The sequence below is a fragment of the Atractosteus spatula genome, chromosome 8 (genome assembly GCF_055471065.1).
Source record: "Atractosteus spatula isolate fAtrSpa1 chromosome 8, fAtrSpa1.hap1, whole genome shotgun sequence".
NCBI lineage: Eukaryota > Metazoa > Chordata > Actinopteri > Semionotiformes > Lepisosteidae > Atractosteus > Atractosteus spatula.
Window position 1 is genome coordinate 58868370 of NC_142713.1, and position 27558 is coordinate 58895927.

General features: G+C 48.9%; 1 protein-coding gene across 1 annotated transcript in view; it reads left to right on the forward strand.

The window, feature by feature from the left end:
• The first annotated feature begins 318 nt into the window (after positions 1-318).
• The window catches only part of chst11 (carbohydrate sulfotransferase 11), a 51864-nt gene continuing 24624 nt past the window's right edge, over positions 319-27558 (forward strand). Inside the window, exons 1-3 of the mRNA XM_088922635.1 lie at positions 319-356; positions 853-953; positions 2455-2540. Of these exons, the coding sequence (XP_088778761.1) occupies positions 319-356; positions 853-953; positions 2455-2540 (225 nt within the window). The remainder of the gene's footprint in view (positions 357-852; positions 954-2454; positions 2541-27558) is intronic.

Here is a 27558-nt window from a genome sequence, read left to right on the forward strand (position 1 = left end):
ACATTTTTTGAATGCTTGGTCTTCAATACAAAAGGATCTCAGGCTCTACTGGTAGCTGATTTACCGTTACCCTAAATTCATACTAGGTCTCTACCTGAGTTCCTAGTGTTAGTAAGTCTCCTTTCCCTCCCTGTGCAAGAGGTGTAGTTGTCGGTGATTTCAGCGCACACAGGCACCCTTCCGACAGCTTCCCAACACGTTGCCTTGGCCGTGACCCAGTCGTGCAGTGTGGACAGGTCCAGCCTGCCTGCACGCCAGCTGGGCTTTCTGCTCGCACGGCTGTCTTCCTCTGCCCCCTCCTACCAATCATGAGCGACGATGACTGTGACTGTCCTGAAACCTGAGTCTGAATTCCGGTAGCCTGGTCAAGGAGATCACAAAACTGATAATACTACAGGTTTTCTTTGATCCAAACCAACTTATATTTGTACCCATTTCTACAGCCAGGTATTTTACAGGAGCAATTCAGGTGAAGGACCTTGCTCAGGAGTATGACTGCAATGTCTCAGTTGGGATTTGAACCCACAGCTCTCCAGACAGCTGTCCAGAACCCCTAATCACAGCTCCACGCTGGGTTCTTGCTGCGATTGCTGCTTCTGTTGTAAAAAGTGAATTGTCTAGACGTGATTGTCAGTGGTGTTTAAAACGGGGTTGTGCTGCAATAAAAAAATCTGGGTCATTTTACATAGGAACATAAGAATTGTTACAGAGCAGAGAAGGCTGTTTAATAAACTGTCCACCCGGGTAGTTGGTAGCTAATTGATCCAGTTAGTTCCATTGATCCTTGTACTTGACTTTTAGGACTTAAAATACTTGTCTCAAGCCCCCTCTCGGTCTTCTATAAATGTTCAGTTCCTCCAGCCTGTCAGTGTCAGACATTCTCTTAATCACCACAATGTATCTGGTTGCTCTCTTCAGTACTGATTACGGAGCAGCAATATCTTTTTATAAAGGTTAGAGCTTGTGACCCCTGCTGCAAGTCTCCAGGTTTCAAGGCCTTTTTTTTCATCCTAGGAGTGCAGCTCGGTGATCTTCTGCTCTGTCTCTGTCCACTGTGGAAAAGCTCATTCATTCAGACTTTGCTACTGCAATGTCCTGGATTTGCTGGTTTATTAAAGAACACCTTATAAAACTGTACTTTCAAAACCCAGCAGCTAGGGCCTATCTAGGTCTCATTCTGGAGAATTTATAACCCCTGTCTTGAAATCCCTGCACTGCCTGCGTGTGACTATTTTTTCCAATGCTACTACTATTGAGATGAGAACAATATACAGCTGTCTCTTCCATTTTTCAGGCTTCAGCCTCCGGTACTCCTTAGGAGCAGACTTGATTAATTCAACCTGTAGTTATTGCCTTTCAGATCCTGCATGGTTTCCAGGTTTTGAAAGGAACAGGGGAATTTCAGACTCATTAGGCAGAGAAAGGAGGTTTACTGTAGCTCAGGCTGTGAAAATTACCACGCCTCCCTAAGAAGGTGCACATTTTTATTGCTCAGTTTGAGAAGAACTGGCTGATTGCAGTCTTTTACGTGTGCCTGTGGGAAAAAGGTCATAAACTCAGCAAATGCGTTTAACAACAGAGGCTCATTAAAACACCTTTTCCATAGATGGGGCCGCCAGTGTTGTGGCCGAGGAGTCTGGGAGCTGTTTCTCCGGGCAGACAGCTGCCCCCTGAAGTGAGATGCTGTGGGCAGAGGAGCTGAGAGCCATCTTTCTTGCTAACCAGAAAAAGATCTTTATTGCATTGAATCTTTCGATTTTTTTCTCCAAGACCCTTTTCTTAATCCAGGCTGCTAGTTTCCAGAAAACTAACACAGTGTTTATTGAACACCAGACATTTCTTTTAAAGTTGAAGACTTGGCTCTTGAGTTATGACTCCAGCAGGCAGCAGGACTGGCAGTGACAGGACCCACAGTGACAGGACCCACAGTGTCAAGACCCACAATGACAGGACCCACAGTGTCGAGACCCACAGTGACAAGACCCACAGTGTCAATACCCACAGTGTCAGGACCCACAGTGTCAGGGACCCACAGTGTCAAGACCCACAATGACAGGACCCACAGTGTCGAGACCCACAGTGACAAGACCCACAGTGTCAATACGCACAGTGTCAGGACTCACAGTGTCATGACACACAGTGACAGGACCCACAGTGTGGAGACCCACAGTGATAGGATCCACAGTGTCAATACCCACAGTGTCAGGACCCACAGTGTCAGGACTCACAGTGTCAATACCCACAGTGTCGAGACCCACAGTGTCGAGACCCACAGTGACAGGACCCACAGTGTGGAGACCCACAGTGACAGGAAAGACCACCCATAGGAGCCCCTGCGACTGCGTTCCTCAGCCTCCTGCCTGCCTTTAGAGGTCTTCAGTCAGTATAAATCTGAACCTCAGCTCCTCACAATTAACTGAATTCTGCTGGTTTCCCTCTTGTGTCTTTTTGCAGTCATGCGCAGGAACCCCTTCGCCCCAGACGTGTGCTGTAGGAAAGGCTCGCGGAACGCCCTGCAGGAGCTCTACAACCCCACACAGGTAGAGCTGCAGTCTGGCAGGCTGGGCTTGACTGCCCCGTCGCTCCCGGTGCTGTGTTTCAGCCAGACTCTTTCAGAGCCCAGTATTGTTACTCCAGTCCGAGTCTCCGCTAACCTCTCCTGCACTAGGCTCTATGGTCATTCGAGTGAAGGTCTGTAGGTTAGGCTGTTTTGGGGGTTATTGAGTTCGTCTTTAGACCTGAAGGGTGGTATTAGTGTTGAAGACTTGTGCAAATTCGAAAGTTGCCACTGCCTGAAATGTAGTATTGTGTTTTAATTCATGTGGGACATACTGTATTATTGATATCTGCTGTGCATAAAATGTTACTAAAGAGACGATCCAGAATAAAAAATAAAGTAGGATTACACTGTTTTTCATCTGTTAGTCGGCAGATGAAAACTCAAATTCCACCCATGAATCATGCCGGCGTTATCACACAGTTAAAAGTTAATGTCAGAGCGAGAAATACCAGTAATCACACTCATAGCTGCTTTGTTGTTCACAGATTTACAAAAATGCATCAAACAGTTTAGTGGGCGCTCTTGTCACTGTGATGACAATTCTGTACTTTTTAAATGTGTTGCTTGTCCCTGACTGAAGGGGGAGCTCTCCTGTCCCCTCCCTGCTTCCTCCAGGAGCACCCCTGTGCTGGTGTTTGTGGTTATGTGGCTGGTCTATGTTCAGCCTAACTGTTGCAAGTAAAGGCATGGATAAAAATGCCCTAGAATCGCTGATTATTGACACCCTGAATCTGAAACCACCAATCTGTTATTAAGACTGACGAATGTGGTTTGTTAAACTGTGCTGATTTGCCATCAGTGCCTCTTGTGATGTTTGCTGAAGCCTTAGCTCATGCTTGGATGTGGCAATTGTGATGTTCTGGTCCATACGCCAGATATGGGTTCGATATGGGGTCCAGACGCTTGTGTCTGCAGCCCTGTCTCTGCTGTGCTTCTCCTGTGGCCACTGGGGGCTCATCTGTGGCCCAGACTGCATGCCCGAGTTTTCTGTTCTGTTGAGGTTCATGCACGATGCTGTGATTTGCTTGGTATTTCTCTGCTCAGCAAGTGTTTGATGATCCCTGCTAAAATGAGGCCTGGAGATTCTGAACATCCTCAGGACAGCACAGCAGACACTGCTGCTATTATAAAGATGCACCAGACAGAACAGTCATTTCCTCAGATGTCTATTTTTATTTCTCTTTTTGGATGGCAAGGGAAATTAGGGGCACAGACAGTGGTCAAAAGGGGGGAGGGGTGTGACTCTGAAAAGTGGGACAGAGGATTTCCTTTCTGCTGGTTGTCAGATGAAGAGATTTGCCTTTGTGGGGCCAGTGTCCCAGAATAGCAGCACGCCTCGCACTGTGCTTTCGCAAACACAAAACCCACAAACGCAGATGACATGTGCAGGAAAAAGCCATGAAAAATGAAACAGGCAGCAGGGGGCTGAACTCATAAGTAGCACAAAATATTGTGAGGACAGGTGTGCGAAAGTCTGGTTTGTGGTTTGTCAGCAAGACTGTGTCTGCAGGGGTCTTTGGCCAGCAGATCTTAAAGGACTTCTTAACACCTGCAAAAGGAGAGAGTTGCCATTATTCAAGTACAGGTACAAGGTCTGACTTCTCTTTTAAGAATTCATCTTAGACCACCTCTTCCTTCACAGCTGTCAGAGGATCTGAACCGCAGAACCACTCTGTAGAGTAGCTTCTGATAAAGACAGCATCAGAAAATATTTAGTAATTTATCCCCCAGATTGGTAACATTAGGAGGAAATGTAATCGTATGAATTGCCTTAAAACTGTCTAAGGCTCAGTCCTCAAGAAACAATTAATCAAGAAGGCGATTTCTTAACTAGTGCTCTTTTTAACAATTGCAAGGACTGATGCGTCAGAGCATGAATATGCCGAAAGAATTCAGTAAATTAGGGAGAGTAAAAACGCTGACAGTTCTGCGCTGATGGCTACAGCTCGTTTACTGTAACAGCAGCTCACCTGTCTGTGTTTAAAACAGTCTTGTCTGTGCTCACCCACCAGGGCTCCTTCATTGTGTTTTACATGAGAACTATGGTTATTCTGTATGAAATGCGAACTCTTTCAGGGCCAAGCATGTGTTTGTTGTAACACCACTTACATGAGTGGTCTGGGAGCTGTACAGGAAATGGGGATTAATTAGAGCTGGGCTTGTAAGGCTCACCGGGGCCCCTGGGAGTCCCAGGCACAGCGAGCTCTGGCCCAGCAGCACCAGGGCTTGTCACAGTAATGTCCGAAAATGAGACACAGCTGTTTCATTCCTTCTGTTCTTACTGTGCTGGGCTCTCGGCGTAACTCTTTCCCTCTGGGGTTGCACTGAGGTAGCCGTGGGAATCTAATTGTTTATTTATTTATTTTAGCAAATGCAGCCCTTGTCAAGATAAATGCGCAGTGATTGATTAGCTCTCCGAGACGAGCTGCCTGTGTGGTGCTGCCACCTAAACTGTGTGTGATTGATGGCGGTGGGGTGTCGTTATAATTGCTTGTTTCCACATCGTTTGTTCTTTCTCAGCTGTGCCTGAGTTCAAATGATGATGGCATTTTCATAAAGCTAATTTTGAAGAATAAAGTGGAATGTATTTGAACTTTACAATACGTATTGTAATAGTCCCTTAAGAATGATCTACATTTGCTGATAAACACATCATGTATATAATGATTAGAATGATTATTAGTATAAATATCCACTATTTGCATTCATCCTAAAGTGCTTTACCTATAACAGGGGGTCCATTATACCCCCCCCCCTCGCTGAAGTGCTCCCCCCTGGGAGCCACACAGTGGCCATTCTGCATACAGATTGGGGGAAAAGGGAAAAGCTACCACTGGGTGAATTATAGAGGAATTTTAGTGAGACCAGATTGGAGTTCAGAGTGGAGTTCAGACAGAATTCCATGGGCACAGTCCTAATGTCATGAACAATGAGCTGAGGTCTTGTTTTTTTAAACAATGGCCAAAACTTTGTTGTTACACCAGCCCAGTCTTGGAATGGTCCACTGTGAGTTTTTTATGTGTTGGATCATGGTCTTTATGCCCCGAACCCTGTGTCTGCACACGGGGGAGAATGGGGCAATGCAGTGTTTTACCATGCCTCCTTGCCGCAGGCTCCACTGCAAGTGAAGGAGAGGTGTGCCCTTCGCTCATGGCTCAGGGGCCACAGGGGTCGAGGTGTCGCTAATCCCACCCCACCTGGGTGGCTCTAGTACAGCAGTACTGCTGCTTCGGGAATCCCCGTCACAGCTGACCAGTGACGTAACCCGTTAGACCAGCAAGGTTACACACGACACGAACCAGAGGCACAAATGGAAACTACGTGGAGGAGCACTTAAAACCGAGAACAGGAGGCGCTTCTTGATCCAAAGGATTGTGGGAGTGTGGAACAAGTTACCCATCCAAATTATGGAAGCCGCTACCCTGGTTTCTTTCAAGAAACAGCTGGATGAGATCCTGGGATCAATTAGCTACTAACAACCAAACAGGCATGATTGGGCTGAATCGTTCCTCTCGTCTGTGACCTTTCTCGTGTCCTTGTGATCCCACGATCCTGTGGCTCAAGTGAGCTCTTCACCAGAAGCTTCATCCGCAGCACTGTGTCCCCGGTCACCACAGCGTCTAGAGACCAGCGTCTTCTGGTCTAGAGGGAAGAGCACCCCCTGCTGGTCGGGCAGCCCCTCTTACAGCGCCACGAGTGGTAGAAAGCCCTGAAGCAGAACTGGTAACTGCAATGCGAGTCCCTTCCTGTGATTCAGTCTTAAATATTTTTCCTTGCACGACAAGATTATTTTAGAAAGTTCAGTCCAGCTGAAAAAAAATGCTTATACTAGTATTTACGTTTACATCCATTTCTGAATAGCTTTCGATGTGCGTAGACTCCCAGTTTTGACTCCCCGAAGAGAATGGTCTTGGCTCTGCAGGAGGAGGCAACAGCAGAGAGACAAGCCCTGCTCTCTGAAAGCCAGGGCGCTGGACTCCCAGCTGGAGGGCTGAGAGCTCAGAGCAGGATGCTCTCATCATTAGTCACTACTGCACGTTCTCCACATTCTCCGAAAGCAAGTTTCACGTTGGGAATCTCGGAAGCTGGTGATCTCTGAGGCCCGGCCCCGGCCGCTCTGCTGGGAGTCCCGTTCCTGCCTGCTGCCCCAGCGGCTCGCCCTGCAAGCTCGCTGCGACACCGGCAGGAAAGTACAGTAGCTTTCACCCGCTGCAGAACTGCTGCACTGAGCTTCTCTGTGGGACAGATGTGGATCTTGGCGGCGCTCCAGCAAATTCGCACACGAGTCCCCATAGATTGCGGGGCGAGCCGCGCTCCCTCACTCACCTTACCCTGCCGGGCTGCTCCACAATCCATCCCTTCTTTCTGCTGTGCCTGTTTCTGGCCCGCTGTGTGACCCTGCTGCCTTCGGGAGGAGTGGAGGTGTGGGCAGGGGCCTCGGGGCGGGACAGCGTGGGCAGACTGTGGGCAGTAGAGCTGGACTCTGCTGTCCTCTCTAACCCCCCCACTCCCTGAGGCACAGGGCAGAGCAACATCTGTGTGCACTGGGACAGGTAACACCTGCTGACCGGCACTAAGGCGATCGTGCAGTGTAGATTCCCAGCTGGCGGCTGCTCTTGTGTAGGGTAGTGTTCCCCTAGGAACACCCACACTTCCAGCAGAGATCCCGTGATGTGAGGGTGAACGGCAGGCACTGAAAGTTGCGCACCTTGCCGAGGGGGTATTTATGAAGTGTACTGAAAGATGTAAATGTAACGAAAGCGTTCTTTCGGGACCCTGTGCAGACGACACAATCCAGGGATGAGTGAGGAAAACACAGGGAAAAAAGCATCGAGGAGTCAGGAATGAAAACAGGGGGCATGTCCTTGGTGCGCAGGTGTACTGGGGGGTGAGTCCGGGGCAAACAGTCCAAAAGGGAGTCCAAAGGGAAATCCAAGACGAGACAAATGTCCAGAGCCGGGCGGTCCATCCGAGACGAAGACAAACGGGATTAAAAACCGGAGTGGGATCCGGTGGAGGGTTGGGGGGAACAAGGGGGGAACGGGACCAGATGCCACAGGTCCCGGACTCGCCTGGTACAGGAACCAATGCAGAGCCTGGAACAGAGTGAGCGTCTGGCTTAAGTAGGGAGGCAGGAACAGGGGGCAGGTGCACACAATCAACACGGAAGTGAAAGAGCCGGAGCGCCCTTAAGGGGGAGGGACTACGATCGTGACAATAAATGCGATGACTTACTGGCCACGTGGGAAGAGAGCGCAGGAACACAGTCTTAAGAAGCAGAGAGCAAAGGACTGTCATACAGCACCTGAGGATAGAGAGTTAGACTGCGAATTACAGCTTTTCTCTGTCAGCGGTTTAAACTGAGGCTGTTTGTGATTAACAGGTGTTTAGCGAGCTGCGGGGGAGGAGATTCTGCCTACAGATGAGCATTTTGTTTCTGACTCCACGAGATCAGTATTTTGCTTCCCAGACATTTGTGGACACTAACATTGCGCCCCTGTCTGTAATTGTAGATTGCAGAATTTTTACGAAACAGACCAGGGCGTTTTATGGTGACGCACTGGACAACTGCATCAGAAATAATCTCCAATCTCCAAGTTTTCCGATGCATCGCCCATTTGGTGGCTTTTAGGCAGACTGTGATACAAGCTGGCGTGAAATGTGGTTGAAACAAGAATTACACTTGTACGTGCTGGACCTGGGGTTAGCTGATGGATGGAACCCTGAAACTAATGAAAAGCTGACCTTTCCCAAGCCAAGCTGCGATAAATGTGATTAATAGGCTAATTTGGACACATTGCTTAAGCTGATGTCTCCAATCTCTCCTATAATTGGAAATAAAATGAACTTTTACTTCTTTCCATGTAAATCTTTCCGAAGGGAATCTCCCAGAGGCTCACGCTGTGATTTGTTTTGCTTGAATAAACACCTTGCAGCTGATTAGCTCTGAGCACCTCATTCCGATTCCAGAGCCCTTCTCTGCTGGCCAGGTGCAGGCAGAGCAGAGCAGAGACGAGGAGCTCTGGGCTTCGGAGGAGCAGTGACAGCTTGTGTCTGAACAGAATAACTAAGTTCTGCATCATCCAGCTCCTTTCAGCTGTTTCGAAACACAGGTGTGCTTTACAGGTTTCTTTTATTCTACGTTTTACACACCATGTCATCTTCTGTAAAACTGCCCTGGGTTCTCAGGTCTGGATCGGCATGTGGGCACTGCTCAGTATTGGTCAGGGGTCATGCAACAGGGCTCGTGCATCTAGCCGGTCACAGGCGGGCTGCTTCCCCTTGAGAACTAGCAGTGTAAGACTCCGCTGCAGCAGAGGTCTGGTTCTTGTGGTGCAGAGGAATTATCTGCTGGCTGGAGAGCAACGCTGTGCGGCTCTGGACCTGCTAGCACCTGTGACTGAATCCCGGCAGGCCAGAGCAGAGCAACACTCCTCTCTGTGACCCGGACCGGGTCTGTGTGTGTGTGTGATCAGAGCCCACTAGCGACCGGATCGAGTCTCAGCAGGAACAGAGCAGAGCACTTCTCAGACTGTGTGTGTGTGTGTGTGTGTGATCACAGCCCACGAGCGACCGGTTCAAGTCTCAGCAGGAACAGAGCAGAGCTCTTCTCAAAAAAAACAATCTGAAGTTAATGAAGAAGCCTGGGCCTGTCTGCTATGGGCAGGGGTGTCTGTTGAGCGGAGAGGTGGCTCTGTGGCTCAGGATCTGTGCCTGTTACTGGAAGGTTGCTGGTTCAAATCCCACGGCTGGCAGAGGAATCCTACGCCGTTGGGCCCCTGAGCAAGGCCCTTCACCCCAGCTGCTCCAGGGGTGCTGTACAATGGCTGACCCTGTGCTCTGACCCCCAGCTTCTCCCCCTGTCTGTGTCTCATGGAGAGCAAGCTGGGGTCTGCGAAAAGACAAATTCCTAATGTAAGAAATTATATAGGGCCGATAAAGCAACATTATCATTATTATTATTATTATTACATTTGTTACTCCCGAAGGAAGCGTCAGGTTGGAGCTACTTGGCTCCGGGGGGGGGGGGTAGTATGCCTGCAGCCCAGGCATGTCGGTGTCACACTCTGGTCGCTGTGTTCAGGGGAGGACCCTCGCCAGGACCAGCGGGCTGACGCTGGGGGGGCTGGACGTTGCAGGGCTGCCGGTGAATCAGCTGTTATCCGGCAGAGCCTCTCCTTCTGAAAAGCCCACTCCTGACTCTGTTTCCATGGCGACAGCGGTACCCTGGCGCCGCTCTCCTGTCTGTGGGCGTTCGGTCTGAACACGTCTCGGTGGCGGTTGAACTAGAGATAGCCTGAACCCCATTCGCCTCTTTAAAACTGCAGCCTGATTTACTCAGACGCCAAGCTGTTCAGCAGTGAATTGCCCTGTGGATGTTGTCACCTGGCTGGTCGTTTCCACCTTCTGCGAAAGCAGCTCTCGATGAGGCCGCCGGAGGTGAACCAGAGGCTGAAAGCAAAACGTGGGGGATAATTCTTCATGCTTATTGGGCCTTTCAGATCCTCTAACTGGAAAAGCTGCTAACCTGAATTAAACATTGATCCTTTCCTTTATTTGCAGTCCAATAAAAAGCGATTCCAGAAGCACTGAGCAGAAAGCAGGTGTCTCGTCACAGCCCATGTTCAGGATTTTGACCAGTGAGTCCTTGTTGTTCACCAGTGGTGTCTAAGGGGCTGTAAAACCCCACAATACACTGATGAGAGTGTCTAACCAGGTCACCCAGAGAGTCTCATGGGGATGGTGCTCTGATCTGAGTGCACCTGGTCGCTGTACCTTCCCGTGGTGAGAAAACCCCTCAGTTCCTCAGTATTGATGCCTTGCTTGTGCATCACCTGGTCAGCCTGTAACGGCCGCTGTTGTCCGACAAAAGAGAGGTTTTGGTGTTTTTGTCCAGCCTGCCTGCTAGAAAGTGGCCGGGGCCCTGATCTGCCGGGCTGCACACCTTTCCTCTAGGCCTCCCTGTTGTCGTGTGCCGGTGGGATTTCGGAAAACACAAGCGCTCTGAAATGCCTGCTTGCACTCTGGCTCCGTACCTAGGGCTGTGGCTCTGCAGCGAGCTGGTGGAGCCCCATGGGCAGAGTGCCTCCTGACGGGGGCGTTACTGCCATGAGCAGAGTTAGGTAAGCGACACAGCATGAGCACAGCGGGGTACTGAGTGTGGCCAGTTACTGGCCCTGGTTCGAGTCTTCCCAGCGCGCGGATAGAAGCAGGACCCTCAGTGCTGTTCTGCTCCAGCTGGTTCCAAATCATTGATCACAGGGGCTCAGATCAAGCGGTGTTTGACAAGCGTGGAGTTTCTTTGCCCTGTAGTTCTGGGGGACAGTGCAATTTCCTTCCAGTGCAGAAAGTATCGATCTGTGTACAGTAGCTCCTGTCTTTCCTTGAGAACTTCTGCTTCCCTTGTTACCCCTTCAGCAAAGACTGCACTCCTGTTCCATGGTCATGGTCTATTTCCTTAACCCCTTCGCCCCGACCTCTGAAATCAAGAAGGAGAGCTGGACCTGTTTCTTCAGCCACCGAGCCCTGACTCAACAACAGGCCACCTGTGACTTTAAGGAGTGGCTGGTAGAAGGGGAATGCTCTGTTGAAAGAGCGATAAATCCTCAGCTTGACCGCAGACATGTGAAATAATGAAATTATTTCATGGCCGTAACACATTTTCAAGTGCTTTCTGATGTTTCGTTGTAGTTAAGCTTCAGAACGAGGCGTCTCTGGCCTGGTGGCAGCGGGTGCTCATTGTAACCAATCCCCAGTGAAGAGGTATGTGGATCCTGTGCAGACGCAGGAGTAGGTAGGTGGCGAGGCAGGCGAACACTCCGGTACGTCAGGCGAGTCCGTGGTCAAGAGGAGACAGGTGGTTCAAAATCCAGGAGGTACAAATAGTGGCAAGCAATCCGAGACGAGAGGCGAGGTCCAAAGTCGAAAGGCGAAAGGGAAGTCCAGAATCCAGAAGAATGCAAGGTGCAGAATAAACGCCAGGCAGAGCTCTCTAAGAGTAGACTCAATACCGAGCAGCGGGAAGCGGGTTAGGATGGCTTAAATACTGCAGCGGCGCTTGTAATCATCGCCCCAGCCCCGCTGCTGGCACTGGTCAGCTCTCCTGGGGGCTGGTCTGGGCAGGCTGGCGGTCGTGACACAAACGAGAAGATGGGCTTGAGTCCCAGGAAGGCGCTGGGGTCCCAGGGGTGCCAGTGCCGGTCTGGGTCCCACGCCGGCAGTACCATGTGCCCGAAGGGAACGAGCGCCTCTGCACCTGAATCACCGGGGCTGGCAGGAACATCCCAGTCTCCCTCATGCTATTCTGCTGCTCCTCCCCCCGGTGCCTGTGAGTGAGCCAGGGCAGATTTCTCCTCACAGCACGCTGCGAGAGCCCCCGAAGCGCCCAGCTCTTCTTTCCCCGAAAGATAACAGTTTCAGACCATAGGCGCTCAAAGCCCGGACCTCGTACATTCTTTAAACCTTACAATCACTGTGAGGGGAGGTTGACAGAGGACGTGTGCAGGGGCGGATTCATGAACAGGCTAGCATAGGCTGTAGCCTAGGGGCCCCATATTAATCAGGGGCCCCTGATTGGCCAGAGTAGTTTTTTAAACGGACCTGTGGGCCTGATCAGGGGCCCCTGATTGGCCGGGATATTTTTTAAAACGGACCTGTGGGCCCCCATTGGTCCATAAAACGGTCGAATAAGTCGTGAACCAATGATTGGTCAGATGCAACGGATTCGCAGTTCAGATTTATTTTGGCGGATTGATGGGGTGATCTCTGTAGCCAGCCTCAAAATGTGCGATACAAAATATCATTGTGGGGCGCAAAAACGAAAAGCAGGACGGTTAAAAGAGCAGTGTGAGCAGGATCTACTTAAAATGATCCCCAGACGGACTGGTTATTTCAGGTTTGCTGAGCCGGACCCCGATCCTGGGTTTACGGCTAACGGTGCAGCCAGTGATACAGCAACCGCGGTTGAAAAGTGAGCTGCGGCTACAGTAGCTCTGGCCTGGGCGCGGTCTACAGCCACGCCGCTCATGAGGACGAGCCAGCTCCCGCAACGGAGACACAGGAACACGAGTGGGAGGCAGAGCCGTCCGAAACGCCACCACCATCTCCACAAGACCAACAAGAGGCGCAGACAGAGATGTCTGTTGCACCTGCTGCCGTGGAGCCAACAGAGGCCGCAGCAGCAGCAGCAGCAGCAGCTCCCGCTTCCTCTAGCTCGGACCCAGCATGCTGGGGGTAAAATAGATGAACGGATGCAGCCATACTGGGCTAAACTGGTCCCGAAATCGTGTCAAAACCAAGGCGCGGATGTTGCAGCATCGGAAAGACCACATAAAACACCCAAAGAGGTATTTCTTTAAAACCCTCTTCAAATGGAAAAAACTCGGAAATGGCGAGTTTGTGTGTCAAGAGAATGGCTGCTGTATTCCCCCTTCGAAAGGTACAGTGTTTTGACTTGCATGTAAATTGTTTGGGGACGGCGATGATCGGCCCGGACTGACCGCAGGCTATAGCGACTGGGGAAAACACCGCCGCACGCCTGGCTGAACGCGGGGTGTCGGAGAGCCGTGGGAAGGCTGTGGTTGCATGCGGTATGCGCTGCGCCGATAGTGGTCTGATCGATTCAGAACTAAAAAGACAGTTTGTATTGGACTGAAGTCTTGAAAAGGGTGGTTGAAGTGTTCAGCAGAGCGAGGGCTGCCTTTTAGGGGACGCGGCGACACGTTCGGGCGCCCCGACAACGGGAACTTCATGGGTGTCCTCGAACTTATCAGCGACTTTGATCCCTTCTGGAAAGCCCATATAGAAAAATATCTAATCGTCGATGCCGTGTATTGACTGATTTGAGCCTGTTGGCTGCAGTGGACTTGCACGAGTCGGGGAGTGTCCCGCTGTTCTTGAAATAATGCGCTCAGACGAGGTGCTCACTGGTCTCTGCTGTGCTGATCTTGCTGTTGTGTGTCGTCTGTTTCAAAGTAAGCGTGCGCATGATTTCTGTTGTCAGCTCGCAGACTGGCTGTGAATCTGCTGTATTGGTTGCCTTGCTGTACTTGCATTACAGCCTTTTTGTAGTGTGTGTGTGTGTTTAAGCTCCCTGTGTCCGTGTGTGTTCCCTGCGAGTGCCGCCGTACATTCCGTTTGAACCGGCGGTAGCAGCTCTTACTCCGAACCAGTCACTGGATGACAGTATTTTCTCTTGCTTTTTTTTCTGGTAACGGGATGGGCGGGCCTACACAACGTGTAGCCTAGGGGCCTGTGATCTCCTTAATCCGCCACTGGACGTGTGCTAGAATCAGGACTGACGGCACTCTGAAATACCTTGCAGTCTGGAAGGGCTCCTCGGCGCATAAAAGGCGTGATCCCACCGGGAGGAAGGAAAAGCACACGGTTACACCACCACCACCACCACCCATAACGTGAGAGGCCAGGTGCTCCCTGGAGGTGTTGGACTCCAGGCTTGTGTTAGCTGCGGAGAAGGAAGGCGAAAGTATTGGGGAGCGCAGCCGGGGCTTGAGGTCGTCGACCCCTGTTCCGCAGAGACCCGTGAAAGCCCCGCCAGTGCGCTCATTCGGACCCGGAGCGCGCTGGGAGCACGTGCTCGGCTCCGGGTCCGAATGCTGCTGATGAACGACACCGCAGATGTGGGCTCTTTGAGACCTGACCCGCTGGGGACGACATTAAACTAGCTTGAGTCCGAGCGTCTGTGGGAGACGGTTCAGCACTTCGGTTCCAAAGCCTCCACGCTCCAGCCGTGACGCGGGTTTTGTCCTTGGTGGGCTCGGATTAAAAATCATACCCGCTCAGCACGCCACCTGCTGGTCACCCAGGCACCGCTGTCCCCAGCCGGGACAGCCTCTCGCATTCTCACGGTAACACAATTCACCGAAGGTGCAGTAAATTAGGAAGCGCAGAAATGTAAAAGTCGTGCCTTAAACGTTTGAAGAAAGTGGTGGCAGGGCTGTCATTTTCTGTCAGTTCTTCTTCTGCACCATTATAATTTTCCCCTTTCTTTGCGCCTCTGTGTTTCACGGTCACATGTCACTCAGTGACTGTAACAGGAGCTGCTGCCCCCGAAGAAAACTGTATTATTATCCTGGATGTCAGGAAGCTCAGATGCACATTTCCTCTTTTACAGAGAGTTAGGGGTCATGATCCTTTAAAGAAGTGAGCAATCAGATTTTGAAATTGCAGAGAGTGGGTGATGGGGGTGGCAGATAGGCATGAGTAATGCTTTGAAGAGGATTCTGGAGTTTTGTTTCTCATGTAAAAAGCAATAGCCTTGCCATTTTTTTCTGCCTCTGGGAGTTTGTATTTCGTATCTCATATAGGGCTTGCAGAATGAAGCATAAATTCTGATTCCTAGGCACATTGTTGCATTTTAAAGACGACTTGTCCTGACGCTGAAAGGTTTTAAACTGGTGTCCTGCGCAATGCTCTTGTTTGAAGCAGGGCTCGAGAGGCAATGAAGCAGACAGAAAAGTGAGAGATATTCCATGCTGTAACCTCTGAGAACTTAACTGAGAACTTAAAGGCACTGATTACATATATCACACAACTGGGGCAGACAGCGGCTTCGGGACTCCCACAGGAAACTGTTTGACTGCCTCACTCTGTTTTACTCTGTTATTTCTGGATGCACGCTTTGAGAGAAACTGAAAAGAAGCTTTGACTTGTATCGGCACAAGCTGTATGTCTGACGGAGAGGAAAGTCCCCATCTCTAGGGGTTATGGGCACCAGAAAGAATTGGTGAAAACTCGGTTTTTCTAGACAGGAGTATCCCAGGTCTGTACCTTTTCAAGCAGGAGGACGGTCAGTCGGGTTGTTAAATAAAAGGGCTTGATGCCAGGACGTTCCAGGCTTGTGTCCTGGCTCTGTGCCCCTTGTCAAGTTCTGTACAGCCCTTTAGATTAGAGTGCCTGCTATATGATTATTGCTGTGGCTATCGGTACTTTTACCTAGGAGACACTGGAGAGTCTGTCTTAAATGATCCTGTGAAACAGAAGCTGTTGCCATAAAGTTTTCTGTCAGATCATGTGTTGTCCTGTATTCCGATTTAGGAGGAAAATCCTCAGTATCTGGAGGGTTATCAGTGGGTTCTCAATGTGAGCAGTATTTTTATCTGTTGGCTTTCTATAAGCAGTCTAAAACAAGGGCTCTTCCTGGATCTTTACCGCTGTGTACAAAAAAAAACTAAAATTGTCATTATGACTCATGGTGAAATGTAGATTGTACTCACAAAAATTTAGAGAGCTGATGAAGTCTCTAAACATTGGAGTGCCCTTTCTAAATCAACAAACTGTCCGCAAGGTATCTGTCCCAGGGCTGTGTGGCAAAGGAAGTTTTTTAGAAACAATAAAGGTTGGTATTTCTAAGTGAGGACAGTGCTTCCACTTAAATGCCTTTCAATAATAAACTATTAGTAGTAGTAGTAGCAATAGTACTACAAAGATATAAAACCTTCTGTAAACGGAGAGTGTAAATGTCAAATTTGAACTAAAACATATCCAAGGTTTTGCTTGGCCTGTTTGTATGTTGGAAAATGATAGAGGACTCGTGTTTCTTTTCACATTGCATGAATGTAAAGACACTCAGACTCATTGGGCCTGAGCTCATCCCAGTTTCTGTAGCAGTAAGCAGATTAGAAAACCTGTGACTCTCACCCTGGACAGCACAGCGGTCCACCACAAAGTTCAACCCCCAGCACTGCTTCTCCCCTCCGCTGAGTGGACTGGAGCACCTCACTCAGGGCACAACAGCGGTGTCTGCAGCAGGGATTCGAACCCATAACCTGTCCCTTATGAGTCCAATGACTTGCCCACTACACTCCACTGTTCCCCATCTAAAAAATGAGCTGTAAAAAAATCTTCCAGAGTTGTGTTTTCCTGAAATGCGGGCGAACAGAGCTGTGTGTCAGAAGGGGGGATGGCGCAATCAGGCCAGAACATCAGATGCTCCATGGCTGTTGCTCATAGGTCGTTATGAGATACAGTTTCAGCTTTATGCACTGGGCTTCAATGGCTGTCTGTGTGCCTCTGAACCCCATGAAGAACCTGCCAAACCTCCGCTCCAGTGTTCCGTGTGCAGAGTAAACAGGGCAGGAGCGTGTTTTCCAGGCTGGAGTGGCTGAAGTGTGTCCTTGTCTCCCTGCAGGGTATGCAGAGCCAGTGTCTCCCTGCAGGGTACGCAGAGCCAGTGTCTCCCTCTGTGTCTCCCTGCAGGCTGTGCAGAGGCTGTCTCCCTCTGTGTCTCTGTGTCTCCCTGCAAACTGGGCACAGGCTGTGTCTCCCTGCAGGCTGTGCAGAGGCTGTCTCCCTCTGTGTCTCCCTGCAAACTGGGCACAGGCTGTGTCTCCCTGCAGGCTATAGTCCAGAGCTTCCTTCAGCAGGCTGGGCCTTTTGTGGAATGAGCACTTAGGGATCTAATATACTAGGATATTGGAAAGGTTACAAATATTAACAGCTAATTGATATCCAGCCGTTTCTTGAATGAAGCCAGGGTATCAGTTTCAACAACATGGTTGAGTAGCTTGTTCTAGGCTACCAAACCCGTTGTGTAAAAAAGTGCCTCCTGTTCTCAGTTTTTCACACACTTTTCTGTAGTTCCCCGTGAACCAGGCAGGAAGAAGTCTGCGATTTGTGTTCAAGTTTCACAGTGACGCATTGGTCGGCCTGACAAGTGTTCCAAAGTTTTGTATTATAAACTCTGTGTGCTGCTGTGAGGAGGGCTGTCACTCGGCTTTCGACAGCCACAGTGGGACAGAGGAGCTGTATGAATGAGGTAGGTGTAGGATTCACAATTAGAGGTGGCCCGCAAACGCCAATCTCCCAGTACCTTTAAGCCAAGCCTGGGTAATGGAAGAAACTGACTCCATTGACTGACCTGTACTTCCACGACATCACCCTACTGATCTCATTTCCCTTCATATGGTGGCTTCTTTCAATAACTGAGACATGTGACTGCCTCCACTTCAAACATGGGAACTTTTATACACCCCGAGGAGCATCTGTAAAGTGCTGCAGCTGTTATTGCTTTTCGTAATCTCAGGGTGAAGGAGACTCTTCCAGGGTCCCAGTAAGCAGGGGAATAACGCACTCTGTGCACTTGAGGGGCCTCGTCGAGCTGTTTTCCAGATGAGTCGATTAGCATCACATCCTCTCGATTTGCGTCACGCTTCACAGAAGGAGGCCACTTTCTTCACATATTGTTTGGCAAAATAAAGCTGCTGTCGGGGGTGAGCTACACCAAGAAAAAGGAGCCAGTTTTCTCCTTGGCAGTATCGCGGATGCCGGACAGCTCATCCCATTCCAGTTTCAGAGGTGAAGGCAGTAAATTGCAAGCTGTACGTTACAAAAGAGTTGTGCATGTGTGCACACAGACACAGGTCGAGAGTTATAACCCGTAGATTCCCACACTCCCTCTCCAGACAGCCAGGTGCACCACAGCAGCAGTGAGGAGGAAGGGTCTGGGCTCTGGGGTCCAGTCCTAGATGGAGTACTACTGTTGTACCCCTGATTGAACGCCCGGCTGTGTACATGTCAGCTGCGTCGTCAGCCAGTCGGGAAAGACAAGAGGTAGGAGGAGGCGTATTTGCAGCTGGAGCACGAGGGCCGTGTGTTGTGCGTCACCATGCGATGGCATCACTAGGATTCTGCCCCTTGTATCAGAAGTATCAAAGCCCGTCCCTTTGTATCGCCCCCCCATTACATACATTATTCCCCAGCTGTATAAGCAGCCCCGCCCCCCAGGGGGTGCCATAAGCATGCATTGCAGAACAGAGACGTAAGTAAGAAAAGAAAGAGGAGCCTGGAAGCTTGACGTTCAGGTTGCAGTTGCAAGTCCTGTAAGGAGTGAACACCATTCCCGTTGAAACATCTGTAAAAATGAAAATTCTTCCGTTATTCCAATGTGGAAAAGAAGGAGAATTGTCTGAAAGGGGTTTTGGAGTGTGAAGAATAAGTGGATGGGCATTCCCTGCCTTCTACCTTCTTTTGTGAGTCTTTCTGTTCAGTGGAGATTCTTAAATAATTATTGCAATTTTAGGGCTAAAGCACAACCAGTTAAAATTACAATATTTAAGATGCACCCCAGTGTAAATCGGATCTTGAAGATTATGTGGAGAGCCCAGGTGTTCCTCAAGAGGATGCCCAGATATGTGATGGTCAGGGTTAAACCACAGAGGCAATGGACACAGAACAAACGTGTAGAAATAAAATCAAAACTGCAGAAGTAAAAACTCTTAGATCCAAATGAATTGCCACTTCCCAATGATTCCTGCGAGTGGGGGCTCAGTAGCTCAATGAGTAGGTGGGGGTTAGAGGCCAGTTTTTTTTTTTCCAGTCAGACACTGGACTCCAGCTCCCGCCTTTCCCTAGACACATCCTGGGAGCACAGCAGCGAGCCTGCTGTCTGACGGGGGGAGAAGAATATTCTCACGTCAAACCAGAGTCACATTCCTTTGAGAGCTAGATGAGCCCATTTGATTGGAGATTAGATAGATCAGAGATTAGAACAGAGGGTCTATCCTCTGATTCTCCAGAGGGCACTGAAGATGCACAGTGCGTCCTGTGGGTGGTACAGATCGAGGAGGAGGGAGCTGTGCCCCATTAGGTCTCACATTCCTAGTATTTCTCTAGAGCACAACACAACAAACGCAGCAGGTGGTCTCTCCATTTCACAATGTAGCGTCGCATTTACAAAATAGGGTCACTGGCATTCTCGCTGTGTAGCTCTCCCAGGCCGCGGATCGTCGTGGTGAGGACATCAAATTCCTTAAATCGCATTTTTAAAATGTCACCAAAATAGAAACATTCACATGGTCACAGATCTTAACACAACGTTTACAAACAAAACAGGGCCATCTATCCTGCTTGGAAGTTAGAAACGAATAGATCCAAGCTGCTAATGCTGCTACAACAACATGGCTGGAAAACCTCGTGCCACACTCCGACAACGTGTTGGAGACGTCGCAGTACACCCCAGTGAGGAGTCCTCTCCAGCAGCACACTCGTAACTTATAAAGGCTCATAAAAAATACATTCTCACAAATATTTAGCCAAGTAGCCACAGGAGACAATATTTTCCTTCCTGTTATTCTGTCATGTTCATGTTGGAGTGTGTTCCTCCACTGTGTCTTCCCTTTTAATTTTTGCAATTTAATATCCCAGTTAATTAGGACTGTTTGCTGGACGGAAGCCACAGCTGGGTCTGCAGTGCTGGCGTGGTGCAAGTGCAGTAATACAATACAATCATTTCTTAGCTCATTAAACATATTTTTCCTATTTCCCAGTCTCTTGAAAAAAATATTGTTTATTGTAACAGGGGTTTGTGATTAAACTAGTTTCACAGTTTGTAGCTTTAAATTGTAGTTTGGGATTTTCTTTTAATTTGCGAAACTTGAATATTCTAACTTAATTTTTTTTCACATTCGGATTTCACTGGTCATCGTGTGTATAATATATACTGGTCAAGATTTTGAGCTGCATTCATGCAATTACAAGCATTTCAAAAAGCTATCATTATGTCCAGTCAGAGAGGGCAAAGACTTCATGGCACTGTGTTCACTGACCCATGCGGTGCTCTCTGTCTGCCCAGAATAAGTCTTTTTTGACAGATTCCTCATAGAAGCCCTGAAATGTTCCAAACTCCTTTTAGTGTGGGGTGTTGAGTATATACTTAAGGCCTGGTGGGATTGTTTGTCTTGGAGGAAGTTAACCTTACAGAAGCCAAAATGATTTTACCATGGTAAAACCCAGGGAAACAGAAGCCAAAGTCAGAGGAGTGAAGAGTCAGTGGTGACAGCCTGACGTTCCTCCCAGAGATGCAGAGTTGAAGCGCGTTTTGCAGCTGAATATTATCAAGAGAGAGAGAAACCCACCTGCCACGAACCTCATACATAAGGATAATGCCATGGCTCTGGGGACTGTCTTGAACTAATTCACTACAGGTATTGATTGTGCTGCAATCAAATGGCAAATTTGTCAAATGTGTTCCACATGAACACGATAAGCTGCTCCGTGCTCATCTTTGCTCTGAGCTGTTGCAGTATAAGTAGTTAATTGCATCACAATCATATCGTTCTAACGGTCGTGTCTTCGTCACTCTGAGCAGCAGGGATTGTAGAGAGCAGCTGCCTTCTTCTCATGACTAAATGCCAAAGGGAAGTTCTTCTGATTTCTGTTTTAAGCTGATGCTGGGAGAAAGAGCACTTTGATCCCTGGAGTGTCCTAACGCTGCCCCGTTCTTGGCGGTTCAGCTGGTTTCAGAGGAGAAAGGTCTCCATGCTATTCTCTAGCTGCAGTGGGGCGTCCAACCCCAGGAAAGCCAGGTTTCATTGTACCCGTCTTACATTAGCGGCTGCTTCTCGGCGTCCGGCACGCGTGGTTCTGGCTCTGCCCGTTTTCCAGGCGTCTGGCCCCTGGGTGTTTGTCACTGGAGCAGCGGGGACAGAGGTGCACTGGAGTCTGGGAAGTGGTCTTTATTGTGTTCCCACTCCCTCCCTCACCGGCCACAGCTGCAGTTAATGCTTACCGGCTCAGCCGGGCCTCCTGCTGTAGGGCTCTCCCTCCTGTGGTGCTGATTGAGAGAGCAGCTCAGGCTTAATAGTAACATCTGTGGGGCTTGTGTCTGAGTCTTCTGAACTGGCCTGGAGCAGGATCTGCTCATCGAGCTGTTGATGAGGATCTGACGGAGGGTCTGGTTTGCTGTGTAGCTGTAATGGGGTCCAGCAGGGCTGTCCAGTCCTGGTCCTGCAGAATCAGTGTGTCTGCAGCAGGGCTGTCCAGTCCTGGTCCTGCAGAATCAGTGTGTCTGCAGCAGGGCTGTCCGGTCCTGGTCCTGGAGGGTCAGTGTGTCTCCAGCAGGGCTGTCCAGTCCTGGTCCTGCAGAATCAGTGTGTCTGCAGCAGGGCTGTCCAGTCCTGGTCCTGGAGGGCAGGTGTATCTGCATGTTTTCTAGGTTTCTTTAAAGACCCAATTCCTGAGAGGCTGGGAGATGTTACATGGATATAGATTACCCTGCAGACTCTCTGTCCCTCCAAGGCCAGGATTGGAGGTACAATGTTACCTCACAAGGCCTGCATACTGTGGTCACTGTTTCTGGTGCTTCAGCTTTCCCAGAATTCATGGGAAAGCAAATGGACGTGTTTAGAATGATGACAGCTGACTTTACACGACTGCACTGCACTCACTGTGAATCACTGGCCTGCTTCCACATCAGGACTGTGTAGCCTGGGGGGATACTGATTACACTCCATTCTTTAGCATCCTTGCAACCGTTTGAGAAAAATCTATAGTACATAAAATCCAGGATGACAGAATGACAAGTAGTGCTTAGGCTGGGGTCCGTTTCCTCGTAAGAGACGGTGTTCTGTCCTCAGGGCAGGAAGCTGCTGGACTCCAGCCCTACTGCTGCAGTTCTCCTGGGACAGCCGGCCCTCTGCTCCTCAACTTTCCTGGCTCAGACTTTGCTAAAAGTATCGGACTGATTTTGGTTTCATCGCCCATGTGAGGACTCCAGCCTCCTCCCTGGGCCTGCGCTGTGCAGGCCTGAAGCACTGAACCCCCAGCTACGTGTGGCCTCACTGTGAACAAGCCTGCACCCTGTGTGGTTTGGAAAAAAAACGTGGGGCTCCGTCTGCTCTCCATGTCCCAGACTGTGATCTGGAAAGTTCAGCAGCATCCTCCATGAAGACAGCCTGCGGTGACTGAAAACCCTGCAAACTCCTCAGCTGCACTGCGGCGCCTTGCTTCCTCCTCCTCTGTGCTACAGTGCTGGTGGGACACTGAGCATGCAGCGCTCTCCTGCTTCTAGTGACCTGTGGCCTGCACAATCTGTATTTCCCCAGCACCTACTCATTTCCCCGAGAGAAAGGATCTGCAAGGCCGTAATTCTTGACATTTTCTTTTATAAAAGTGCATTCTTTATACCCAAACTATTAAGTATATTACAATTCATTGATTTCTATCACACTTTATCCCAGAGGATCCCATAGACCTTCACATGAGAAGTCGCTCCCCCAGTTGAATTAAAGTGGACGTTCAGGGGGTCCGCATTGTACAAACCATGTGCATTTTAGCCAGGTCAACAGGATTCACACGCCTTCTCTTACAGACTGCCAAGGGATCTTTACTCACCACATAATCAGGGCCTCAATCTCATCTGTAGGACTACATCTCCTACTGCACTGTGTCCCTGATCTCCTTACTGAGGCATTAGTGCCTAGATTCTCAACCATGGGGTCACGACCCCATGTGGGGTCGCCTGATATGCAGATAGGGTCATGGGAGATTTCTATGAACTGTTACTATGGATCCCAACAGAGTTCTAGGCAGGGATATCTGAAGTACAGCACGTTAAAAAAAGTTAAAGTTTGTTTTGAAACATACCATCATTTCAGTATGTTCAATTTGGAGCTGCCCTCACGCTCATGAAAATATCAATGTGCGGCCTATAGTCTGAAAGTGACCATGACAACTTCCAAATGCAAGCCGTCAAACAGCATCACCCACTATTCCGCGCAGTAGTGCCCAAGCAGATGGGAGCTGGCGTGACGTGTTTTCGTTAAAAATAAGTCAGCAAAATGAAGAAATTTCTCTGTCCGGTCGCTACCGACATCTGCCAGTGAAACCGCAGTTGAACCCGAGATCCCGAAGTGTAAACGAGCACGGAAATACGCCGAATCCTTTCTTCGGTACGGATTTACGAGTATCCGGGAAAACAACGAGGAAAAAGCCCAAATGCCCGCTGGGCGGTAAATGTACCCTCCACAGAGAGTATGAAACCAAACAAACTCAACTCAAGACACTTTGAGACCATAGACGTAGCCAGCGTTTGCAGTTTAGAACAGCCATAACAGATAACGAGAGGGCTTTGAGAGCGTCTTGTGTATTAGCTCCCACGTTGCTAACTATCCCCCAAGACTTATATGAGCTGCAGCGCGACGCACAAGCCCAGCCCTCTCATTAGACGAGCTGAGTGACAATGAACGGGCGCCCAAGACAGTCCAGTTTCTCTCACTGATTTAATCAGGCAGAGGATTGCTGGCAGAAGATGTTCTATACATATCGAGCTCAATTACCTGATTAATGTATACCTGCATGATGCTATAGCAAAACTGTTTTGTGATGTTCTCTCTATTACACATTTATGGATATGGTTTAAAAGCACTGTGTTTGGTTGGCTTGGTAAATATATGTCATGCTTTGTGAGCTCTACCTTACCTGTGTTTTGTGTGTGGGGTGGCTACTTATGTGGAATTGTTATTCATGACACAATTAGAATCAAAGGAAAGGGACAAACATGCTTTTATACATATAATAACAAGTCTGTTATGGTATAATATACAGTAGAACTGTTCTCTGTAGTAGCCTTTTGTTGACAAAGTACTCTGCCTCGGCCTGCGAGCCCCACATGATTTTCCCGTTTGTCCTGCTTGTTAGTTTAATTGAATAGCCCTGCTCTAATTAATGGGGTCGCGAGAATTTTGGGACCTAAAAACGGGGTCACTTGCCAAAAAAGGTTGAGAACCACTGCATTAGTGTGTAAATTTTGGAAGGGCGCCAGCTGCTGGTCCACCAACAGCCCTTAAGTATGTCACGTACAAAGGCAGTTTGCCTTAAAGCAGTAAAAAAAAAAACGGCACTTGTTTTTTTTACTTAGAGTTTGTGACTTTGGATATTGAAAACAGCAAAGTGATTCTGACTCCATTAATATTTGCATAATATGCCAACTGGAGGTGAATAAAGGTTCAATAGTATTGTTTGCTTGTGAGATCTAGAGGTACCCTGAGACATTAGGAAAGTTGATGTGATTTAGTCCCTGTTTTGAACATCACGAGCCGTGAGACGCACAGCGGTTTACCCTCTCTGTGAGGTTAAGCAGGTGATATTCATGATGTGCCCAACCTGACAGGTCACATAGGTCGAGAGCTCTGGTGTCGGGACTCCAGTGAGCTCTAGCAGCTCTCAGCCTGCTGTGAACACGCTGAACATGCTGATCACCCTCAGCACACTGAACACGCTGAGCACTTTTGAAATGCTGAGCATACTGAACATACTGAACACGCTGATCACACTGAGCACGCTCAACACACTGAACACACTGATCACCCTCAGGACACTAAACACACTCAGCACACTGAACGCATTGAATACACTGAATATACTTAACACGCTGATCAGACTGATCACCCTCAGGACACTGAACACACTCAGCACACTGATCATGCTGAGCACTTTTGGACACACTGAAAATAATAATAATAAATGTAATAATAATTGCTTACACTTATATAGTGCTTTTCTGGACGCTCCACTCAAAGCTCTTTACAGGTAATGGGGACTCCCCTCCACCACCACCAGTGTGCAGCCCCACCTGGATGATGCACCAGTACACTCCCCACACAGCAGCTCTCAGTGGGGAGGAGAGCAGAGTGATGAAGCCAGTTCAGAGAGGGGGATTATTAGGAGGCATAGGAGGCATGGGGCCAACCGTGGGTTGCCAGTTGTGAGTTGCAGGGTGATATGGCTGCTGGCAAAATGCTGAACACACTCAGGACACTGAACACACTGTGCGCGCTGAACGTGCTGAACACACTGAGTACACAGAGCACACTGAGCACACTAAACACACTGATCACACTGATCGCGCCGAGCACACTGAACGCAGGCTAGTCCTTTCCCCCTCATCTTAGCATCCCATTCCGGAGCGGAGAGTCCTGAGGATTTACTGGCGAAGGAAGGGAGGAAGCTGCTCGGTCTGATTTAATTTTCTTTCTTGGTCATCGTTGTTATACACAGCACTGCCTTGCTCAGATAATAACCACACTTTAATTACACTTTCAATTAATTTCATTATGCACACAGATACATTACCTAATTACCTAATGCTTACTGTAATACGACAAAATGCAGTTACCTCCTCTGACAGTTAATCCGATTAGAGTTGATTTCCGTCTATTTGCAGTTATAGACTATTGTGCCTCAATGTGTGTCAGTGATTCCTACAGCCTTTACCGTTTCAGTGGAATGTGTGATCGCCATATTAACCTACAGGTTTGAAGTGCCGTTTGAACGACTGTGAACAGTGTTCAGTCAGTTAGTTAATAATAAAGAGCAGTTCAGACAGGTTGCATTTCATTCAATATTGTTTTTGTTTTGCTCCAGTAGTGGGCGGCCCAGTGGTCAGCATTGCTGCTTCGCCGCGCTGTAGCCCTGGGTTCAAGTCCTGGGCTGCTGTCTGTGGGGAGTTTGTATGTTCTCCTCAGGTTTCCATGGATCTCCTCCGGGTGCTCTGTTTTCCAAAGACAGACTGGTCCGTAGGTCAGTGGACTTCTGTGGAAACTTTGGCCCTGGTGTGTGTGCCTGTGTATCTGCCCTGCGATGGACTGGCGTCCCATCCATGGTGTATCCCGCCTTGTGCCCGCTGCTTGCCGGGATAGGCTCCAGTTCCCCCGCAATCCTGCAGTTGAGAAATCGGTTAGAAAGTGGAGGGATGGGTTAAATGGTATAAGGCAGGTAGTTCCGTTCTTACTGCAAACAGTGGCTCATCAGGCCAGAGCTCATCCTGGCTTCTAGGCATCACGAGTCCCCGCTGGTTGGGACAGAAGATTTGTCTAGCAAACACTGGTCCTCACTGACACAACAGCACCGTCTTCGGCAGGGGCTCGAACCCACAGCCAATTATGAGATCAAAGACTTACCCGCTATGTGACACTGTCCTACTGTAAAAAGCAGTCCTCCGGCTATTTACTTGCATTTATATATTAAACCAAGGAGGTATATTTGGTTATTTGCATGCTCCTCTTGTGCATGGATTTCTTAATTGAGTGCCCTGGAGGTCACACTGTGAGCATGATGTAGTGGCTCAACCTTGTGGATTGCAGATCATTCCTGAGCCACAGACCTGCTCTGCATACTGTACGTTCATGAGACAATGTGTTGAAGTGCTCCAGTCAGACAGTTCAATAATAAAACCATTCCCCTGATGCAAATGACGCTGAAAAAAATGAATTTCTCATTCTTTCTTTTCTTCCTGAATGCGCACATTGAAGCCAGAGTGAAGGTAGCTGTTAGAAAAAGACATTTACATGTGTCCTCACAAGCTTGTAACACATTTAGAAACTACTACTGCAAGCAAGTTAATGAAATACTACAGTATGGCAATACAGTATTATTATAATAGTATGATTAATACAACAATCTGACAGGGAAGACGAATGAGAGAAAAATCTTTCTGTTCTCAGTAACATAATCACTGACATCGGATTCCTTTTCACTTCTAATTAAACTGGCTTGAGAAACAGAAATGAAGCTATTTTGTAAGCTTTCTAGTAAGTTACATACAGTATCTGTTTAAGATCAAGTAACCAGTGTTGGACCACAAACCCGAATGCCCAGAATACGGCGCCCGTGATGAGTGGATGGTTTACACAGGGGTACCAGGTTGTGAACGGAGGTAGTTTGATGTTTAATGCTTAAGCCATGGTTGGATATGTACAATAGGTTTTGATGCTGCTGTTTTGGTACGCAGGATCATAGTTTTTAGGAAAATCTCAACCCTGCGGTGCCAGAGGTCTGCCAGATTTGGAGGTAAATGCCTAAGCTGTTTTAGAAAGACGGGTAGGTAGCCACCCTGCTGAACACGGGTGTGTCATTTTGTGTCATGTTCATCAAAACGAATGCAGCTACTTGTAAGCTTTCAATTCAGTCACTGCAGCAGTTCTCAAAGCACTCTGAACTTTGAGAGCAAAATGATGGTCAAACTGCATCTTGATTCAAACCGTCGAATGGTCGTGGTCCCACCAAGTCTGGAGACACTTGGCCGCACAGCTTTTGAACAGCAGCCATTTGCCTCGCAGGCTGGGTTTCACCGAGCAGCAGATGTGTCTGCTGGTGTGTCTGTAGAAACTACTGCAAGATCTAGTGTCAGGTGCCGTCTGAAGCAACTCTGGCTGTTGATTAAATCAATCAGCGCAGCTTTCACCAGGGAGCAGATCGAAAGG